At 35.5% G+C, this 8794-nt stretch overlaps 1 protein-coding gene across 1 annotated transcript in view; it reads right to left on the reverse strand.

Annotated features, from left to right (window-relative positions):
- The window catches only part of RUNX1 (RUNX family transcription factor 1), a 231632-nt gene extending 223385 nt beyond the window's left edge, over positions 1-8247 (reverse strand). The window contains exon 1 of the mRNA XM_070750387.1: positions 8072-8247. Coding sequence (XP_070606488.1) covers positions 8072-8129 — 58 coding nt within the window. The 5' untranslated portion in view covers positions 8130-8247. The remainder of the gene's footprint in view (positions 1-8071) is intronic.
- Positions 8248-8794: the final 547 nt, after the last annotated feature.

Genomic DNA, 8794 nt, shown 5'->3' on the forward strand with positions numbered 1-8794 from the left:
ATTTTATTTTGGAGATTGATGGCCTCAGAGGCATTAAGGCTTAAGAAAGAAGATTTTGTGCTTGAATGACCAAATTAACTCATTGTTTTATTTTTGGTTTTTCATCCAGTTTCAGTAACTCTTTTCCGGGTTTTGTCTGCTTTAAACAACCACTGTTTTTCGTATATGCTAGTCTTTTCATGAGGTTCACTTGTGGATTTACTTTCTCTAATATTCAGTTCATTTCCTGGAATGGGGCGGGTACAAGGCTTAACTGTCCTCTGGACACAACAGTCAGTCAGATGTTTAATGTCATAAAAGAGGAATAATATGGCTTGTAACAATTTTATTGTTCAATAATCAACAACCTAGTACTTCCAAAGAAAGCAAAATAAATAGTGGCTTTTTTTTGTTTGAGAGCTTTGATAAAGCACTTACTGTCTTACAGGCTTCCAGAATTTTCTGAGATGTGCCATTTAGTTCCTAAGATTCATTCTGATGTTTCTAACATGAGTTCAACAGCATTTCTGAATTTTCAGATTTTATATCAATTAGGGACAGAAATTTACAAAGACGAACTCAAATAAACATTTCGGACAATAATAAAATTATACATACCAAGACTTTTGCAAAGATGCATGCATAAAACTACTGATGTACAGTTAAAGTGTTCAACAATGGTAGTCATTGCAATACTCCTAGTAACTGTTCTAGAACTATCTGGACATCTGTCAGTTAAGAACAGGAAAACAGTTTTTTCTTGAAACTGGTATGGAAACAGGAGAAGAGTTATTAAGTCAACCAGTGTTCCCTCTAATTTTTTTTTGGGGGGGGGCTGAAAAGTATAGTGTCTGAGCGGCAGTCTCTTCGGGACTGGGCGGCACAGAAATATTAAATAAATAAATAAACAAACAAACAAACAAACAAACAAACAAATTAAAAACCCACCCTGTTTTGCCTCAGAGAATTTCAAAATAAAATACTGTACTGTGTGTCTATAACAGTGAGCTCATAATAGGGCAACTCTATCAATATCAAAATGCCACTTAAATAGTTGAGCTAGTTTCAAACTAGATTTTGATTTTCTTTCTCTCTTCCTTACTCCCATTCTTTTTCTTTCTGTTTTCCTTCCTCTCTTTTTTCTATCTGTTTCTCTCTCTTCCTCTCTCTCTCCTTCCCTCTCCCTCTTTCCCTCTTGGCTTCTGGACAGGTTTGGAAAACTCTGAGTTGATGATGATTTTTAAGTGAGCGATTGCTCACTGCTCAGCTTAGAGGGAACTATGAAGTCAACTCACCACATTGTAGAGAGCAGTGGTTCTCAACCTTTCTAATGCTGCAACCCCTTAATACAATTCCTCATGTTGTGGTGACCCCCGACCATAGGTCTAGCTCCAATTCTCCCAACAGAGTTTTAAGCTGATTGGCAGGAAGGTCAGAGGGACACCCCCACTATAAACATCTAATATTCCAAGGCACCAGAACAGAAGTTGTATGTCTGGTTTTATAATAAGGGTTTTTAGTTGTTTTAGTATTCGGCGCCCCGAGTCTGCGGAGAGGGGCGGCATACAAATCCAATAAAAAAATAAATGAATGAATGAATGAATGAATGAATGAACGAACGAACGAACGAACGAACGAACGAACGAACGAACGAACAAACAAACAAACAAACAAACAAACAAACAAACTTTTAGTTCCTAACACCATGGGAAATTTATCTTTTCCCATGATCTTAGGCAACCCCTGTGAAATGGTCATTCGACTCTCAAAGTGGTCCCAACTGCCAGGTTGAGAACCACTGGTATAGAGGATAGCACAAACGCAGAAAAGATATTGTTTTTTATTCCATTAGGAATGTTAAATCTACTTTCCAGCAATGAAAATGGCAAAATGTTCTAACAGTCAAGAGTAAACCTGGCCATAGTATTTTTGCCAACCATTTCAAGTAGGAGAATGGCCTCCCAATCAGATGTTCTCTGATCAGTGGTGGGTTTTACTTTTCATTATGGATCAGTGTCAAAGGTTCTGGCTTCGATTTGGACCAAGCTCTGTCAGGATTCAGCATTTTGGCAGTTTGCTAATATTGCTAGAAATCTGTGTGTATGCCAAACCGCTATGAGATACAAAATCGTCTTGCAGGATCATGGAGACTAAAGGATTACAAATTTCAGTAATATTTCACATATCAAAGCTTATTCCACATCAAGAAAACCAAAGCAGTTGGAGGCAATTTGATCTTAGAAGATGCTAAAGACAAAGATGGAATTGTCGGTCCCAGTCTGGGCATTCTTATTCACCAACACACACTCCACATTATAAAGTCCGATAAACTGGAACAGATCTATCACTATTCCAATAAATCAAAGAAGATGCAGGAAAGATCCAGCTAACAATCCCACAAGTTTGTTGAGTGAAGTTAACAAATGTATTCTAGTCACTTCTATGGGAAAAAACACTTTACATATAATGCAAGATATCAAGGATTTTGTACAGGTTTGAGGAATTATCTTCCCATTTGTACATTCTATATTTTTATTACCACAAAACAAAATGGAACCAAATTGGTCAAGCTTAAAAACCTAATAGTTATACAATATATTTAATTTGATAGTGCCAGGGTATCTATATGTAAGCATTGTAATTTTCAGCAAAAAATTTGATATGGTACTTTTCTTATTTGTGATTCTACCTATCACCACACTCAGGGAAAGTTTTAGGCTGAAGAAATATTCTAATTATAGGAAGAGTAGAATGGGAACACAACTGACCTTTTAAAAGGAAAAAGGATATGGCTACATCTTCAGCTCTGTATTTCTAGGATTTTCAAGAGAATTGAGAAAGTTATATTAAGGTACTTAGGAGAAATTCTATGTGGCTAATTACACATGAGTCACCTCTGGTAACAACAGGATTGGGAAGGTCTTTGCAATGTGTGCTGTGGGGATTTTGGAGGACATTGAACACCACTACTGACTCAATATTCTGTAGACAAATGTTGCCATGAGTGGGCTGAATACTGCATACTTAGAAAACTCACTGAGTGACTCACATTTATAGGAATGAATTTCTAGAATGGACTTCAGCATGTGTAAGAAGAAAAATTACCATTTTATTTTATCTGAACTTTTAGAATATGATAATGTTATTGCTTTGATTAAACATGCAAGAAAAAAAACATATAAGAAAAAATCCAATATCTTTAACATCATATAATGTCATTTGTTCTCCATAGAATTCTTAAATCTAGGAGTAATGACCATCTTTGAAATGTTAAGAGTTTGTAGGTAGTTGTAGGTATTCTTGCAAAATGGCTGCCAGGAGGATTTTTAAAATATTCATTAAATGGGACTTATGGAAGACTCGTGGACTAAGAAACTAATAACTGAGAAGATTCCCTGCTATCTGTTTTAAGTCTTCAAAATGATCACTAAATTCAGTGTGCTTTTTGGTCATCCAAATATAGCAGTTAGATTGCAACCACTATAATTTTTATTTTCCAAGTGTGCCCCTGATGTGATGGCTGTATATGTCCTGTAAGAATTTTTACAGAAATAAAGGTATTAGAGATTGGCACTTTGCTTTATTGTATATCAATTTTTCAGCTTTTTTAGGAGTTTAAATTGACAAGGAGCTTATATCTGTGACTATATGCATTCTTCTCCTAACATTGTTTAGTTTAGTTTATTGGATTTATATGCCGCCCCTCTCCGAAAACTCGGGTAACAAATGAAAGGGCAACAGTTGTTCCCATCCACGTAACTATAGACCAGTTAACCGAACATTAATACAGAAAAGTTATGGTTATTAAGAAGTTAGTTTGAGAATATTTAGAAAGAATACATTTACACAGAAGGAGCCCATCTGAGTTTATCAAAACAAACTCATCTTTTTTGATAGTTGACTATAGAGATAGAGTGTGGTGCAACAGTATCACCCCCTTGCCCAAAAAAATAAATCTAATCAGAATTGTCAAACATTCTGCAATTCCAATTATTACAGGAATCCTATAATTTAAGATGGATATAACACAGCCATAATATTTTCATTAGAAAAAGAAGTATTCTGAGCCACAAGTTCTCTTCAATCTATACTTATAATAAGTAAAAGTCAAAATGTTACTGGTACTTAAAAAATATAACTGTTGGTCTGTAACTAGTAAACTTATACACCTTCTATACATGCTTATTTAAAAGCCCTGCCACAATTACTGAAGTCTGTTTCCAGGTAAATATGTCTAAAAGTGCAGCTTTAACTAATCTCTGGGCACATGCCTTTTTAAGAATATAGTGAAGCTTTAATGATAGGATGATGTTCTATTAACTGTTGTTACTATGTTATGTTGCTAAGGTATTGTTAGTTCTGTTACTTTTACTTTCAGTACTGTATTTATAGTATTTCAGTACTCTTTCTGCTGGGGAGCAAAGCTTCTTCTTTTGCAGGAAAATACAGCAGCTAACTTCTATCTGTTTTCTCTTTTTGCTTTTCCACCTAACTTTGTCGTTATGTAGTCTATCTGTAAACAGTTGTGTAATTTCTCTTCCATTGAATTCAAGGTTCCAAATATGGACTTCCCCATTCCCCATAATTAAAAAAGTATCTTGGTTTAACAACTGCTGCATCATGTACTTCCAGGTCATCTATTGAATAGTTCATAGACAAAATAAACATTTATAACCCATATGATCATAAATAATCTGGTCACAGTTTTGCAAACCTTAACACTTGTAAATTCTATTAATGAGAAAGAACTACGTAATAGGGTCCCCTGGTTTATAACAATGTATTTTTCTAAAACGTTCTAAATATTTTTTTCTAAAAGGAACTAAAAGTCCCTGATAATGGCATTAATCAAAATAGGAAGAAGTCATCAAACTTTAAAACTGCAATATGTACTGAATGGACTACAGTAATCCCTCGCTACTTCGCGGTTCATCTTTCGCGGATTCGCTACTTCATGGGTTTTTTCAAAGGGGGCTTAAATCCATTAAAATTTTTAAATCCATTATAAATTCATAAAATTCTTCTACAGTACTGTACTCTATTAAAGAAAATGATATCGCATGTACTTCCAGCTGAAGAACATTATAGAATGACTGTTTAATGCAAAGGGTGGGTTTTAAAAGTCCAACTACTCATTAAATACATAAAAAAATATCTTTCCTCTACTTCACGGAAATTCATTTTTCACGGATGGTCTTGGAACGCATCCCCCATGAAAAACGAGGGATCACTGTATATGTAAACTTCTTTGGACTCAATGGAAGTTTACTTTAAATGTAAGTTAGATATTAACCTTAGATTTCTAGAAATTTATAGATGTGAGTTAGTACCTGTAACAGAATTGCCAAATGCATCATTATATGTGTGCAGATACATACATATATACACAAAGTTCTGAGTAGTCTAGGCTTCCAAAAAATTGCAAAAAAGGTTCAGCAGAATCTGTTCATTACCTAGTAGTAGAAGGGAGAACCTGGTGTGGTGTGATAGAAAATGGGTCATATCCTTTGTGGTGTACCACACTCAATTAATATGGCAAGCTTTGTGATCCTGTCAGTTCTCACTGAGGGTGGAACCAAAGTTTGTTTTCCCACTCCTCTTTTTTTTCCAAATTTTCAGAGGGTATTGCACTACAAAAGAATAATGGATTTCCGTCCAAAAGGACTGCATGGTCTGATAAAGTAAAATCTACAACAGAAAACAACTTGTTTTTTTCCCACCCATTAAGCTATAATTTCACTTACGAAAGAAAGTGTAATAAATTTTGGCGGGAAAAATAACCTAACTATTTTGGACATTCTTAATGACCGGCCTGTATAAACACTATTGAGAAATGGGGGTGAGAACAATTTGACCAAGGGAATGATTATTTTTCTTGCATTGTAACCTAGGTATTTGTCAGGTCAACTCATTCAGAATCGTCCCAAGATCAGTGAAAGAAGGAAGCAGACTCACAGAAAGAGAAACCTTTTAAAGATCTTCGTCTCTCATATAATGAAGCTTTATATTAATAGGCAAAACCAGTTTGTCAGGAATTGTTTTTATTGTGTTGTGAGCCGCCCCGAGTCTACAGAGAGGGGCGGCATACAAATCTAATAAATAAATTTACAAAACATTATCTATTGAAAATGTCACTTCAATTAAAGTTTGCCCTTGATCCACATGCTAAATAGGAAAGAATTTATAGCTCTGGTTCTGGAATTAAGATCAGCTCAATCCCCATATGCAGCTGATTGAATCGGCTTTTTCATTAGAGGCAGGATGAGTTAATCCTTCTAATTAAAATGAAATTAATTTTTTAACCCAAATCTAATGTCCTTCATGTTTCACATTGCGCATATGTTACCAATTTATCCTCTCAAATTACTTGGCAAGTGAAAACTAGTAAAGCTGTGACTAAGGAACTAGAGATATACTTAAGTTTACTATAATAAAATATAGAGAAGGCTCAAGTTGGTTGAGAAAAAATACATCCTAGTAGAGAGTTACAGTTCTAGTCATATTCTTTCAAGAACCCTTTCCATGTATTTCCTCATTTATGGGCCTCACTGTTAGATCTCTAGAGACTCTATATTGCCATGTCAACTAAAGAAGTACAGTTTCCATCTTCATTACATTCTATAAAAATAAAATTTCCGCAATAAACCATTCCCTTTCTGTAGACAAAAAATAAAAACTAAAGCCAACTGTATACAGGAAGATGCTTGTTGTTTTACTAGTACTGCTTCCTTTCCTTGTTAGCCATTCAGGGGATATGAGTCGGGGAAGATTTAGGGATTTCTCACTCAATTTTTGTCTTGTTCTTACTAAGAGACATTCCCTACTGCCTCAAAATATGTGACTCATATGATTCATAGTGATTCAAATCAACTAAACTCTCTGCTAATACCAGTAAAAGTTTGCCTGAAACTTTTATAATTGAGCACAAAGGCATGCTTTTCTTCATTCTGGGTCTCAATCTATTCTTGAAACAGCAATAAGGTGGCTTATTGTGAGAAAAATGTGATCCCCCCCCCTTCTTCATTAAAATGCTTATTAATACCAGTAAGTTACTCATATAGATACATACAAATAGAGGATTCTGGAATATTTTTCTTTCCAGGCAACATCTCATGAACAAAGCAAGCATATATTAATTTGTTTTTAAATCTTGTTTTAGTCCTTATCCATTACATGGCTTGGAGACAAGTTAAATCCTGATCAAACACCACTAAGGAAAATTTAAGTTTCCTAAAAGAATATTTCCAGAGCATTTCTGCTTCAGAGTTTAAGCCAGTTTTCTCCAGTCTGTAATCATCCAGATGTGTTGTGCAATTCCTTCTATCAGAGACAGCAGCAGTAGTGTTGTCTGAGAGTTTGGGCACTACAGTCCCACATATCTAGGAAAAATCTTTTAAATCAGTTAAGTCCTGCACCTTTCTCTATGCTTGTCTACATCTCCTTCTTTATGGATCTAAACTACATAAAGTATTTCCGTGGGCTATGCCTTCCTGGAGACTTCTTGCTAAAAGAATAACTGATTAGCCTGATGATAGATTATATTAATTCAAAAGTAAGTCTGGGAATTTAATTCTAGATCACCCACACAGTAATGGGGTTTTGCAAGCTTCTCCCAGTTTGGACCGATGCATTAAGTGGAAAAAATAGCATATACAACCAGCCTGACACTCAGTCTTACTCTTTGCTCAGGGTTATATTTGTGTTTATCAACAATACTTAAAATAAGTCTATTTTGGCAATTTTAATGGCAGCTGTTCCAAACCCAGTCTCTGCCAGAACTCTAAACACTCCTCTCTTGCTTTTGTTCTTCTGCTATTGCATGCAGTTTCTATGATTTATATAAAAGCCACATTTAAAAAACAGGATAGTGATGACTTTGTGCTGGAAACTTCAACAACTGAAACAAATTCTTCAATAAGGTTTCTCAATAGGAGCAGCAAGATGTTAAACCATTTACATTTCAGATTGTGTTAAAATCCAAAAAGACAGTCATGGAAAAATGCACTTCTAAGAGCTTCTGAAAAGTGCAAACATGCATTTTCTTAAAGATGTATGAGTCAAAAGTATATTTAAAAGTTTGAGTGACACTTACCTCGAACGAAGCACTGCTGGTAAGAAGGAAATGACTCAAATATGCTGTTTGAAGCCATGGTTTCCTCTTAAAAAACTTATTCTCTCTTTTATAACAGTCTGGTATATGATTTCCTTCACCTTAGGAAGGGAGAAATCAAGAATGGCCATTATAAGCAACTTCTTGTCTGTCAATACACTTTGCATCTTTTTGTCTGCAAAGCACATAAATTCAGTTTCTCTCACACAAACTCTGAAAGTGTTTTGTAAGAAAAAAAGAGTCAGAGAAAGAAAGGGAGAAAGAAATAGCAGATCACTTGTGGTTTCATGATGCTTACCACTCTATGAAACTCTTGTGGTTTGCAGTCAAAATGATTCGCCCTGCCTGCTGACCAATATCCCGGACCCACTGTTGTGTGACTGCCTCTGTACCCAACTTGTGGTTCTGTGGTTGTTTATGAGGCCCAAAGAAGTGTTTCACACAACCAATATTGCAAATTTAACTGTTCCCCTTTCCAGAGCCTGCTGCAATTGGTCTTTGAAAATCACATGGTTTCAATGATGTCAACCTAACACAGGCACACACACAATATTCTGAGCTACACACTTCCCACACCACCTGCCCTCCCTTAGATTCAGAGGAGACAGAAAGAGACTGCCTGACTCACAGCGCTAGCTCCACAAATGTTCTTTGCTGATTAAGGGCAACTCTGCCTTGTTGTTGCCTGTGGTTTCTGGAAGTACT

This window comes from Erythrolamprus reginae, chromosome 4 (assembly GCF_031021105.1).
Source record: "Erythrolamprus reginae isolate rEryReg1 chromosome 4, rEryReg1.hap1, whole genome shotgun sequence".
Classification (NCBI taxonomy): domain Eukaryota; kingdom Metazoa; phylum Chordata; class Lepidosauria; order Squamata; family Dipsadidae; genus Erythrolamprus; species Erythrolamprus reginae.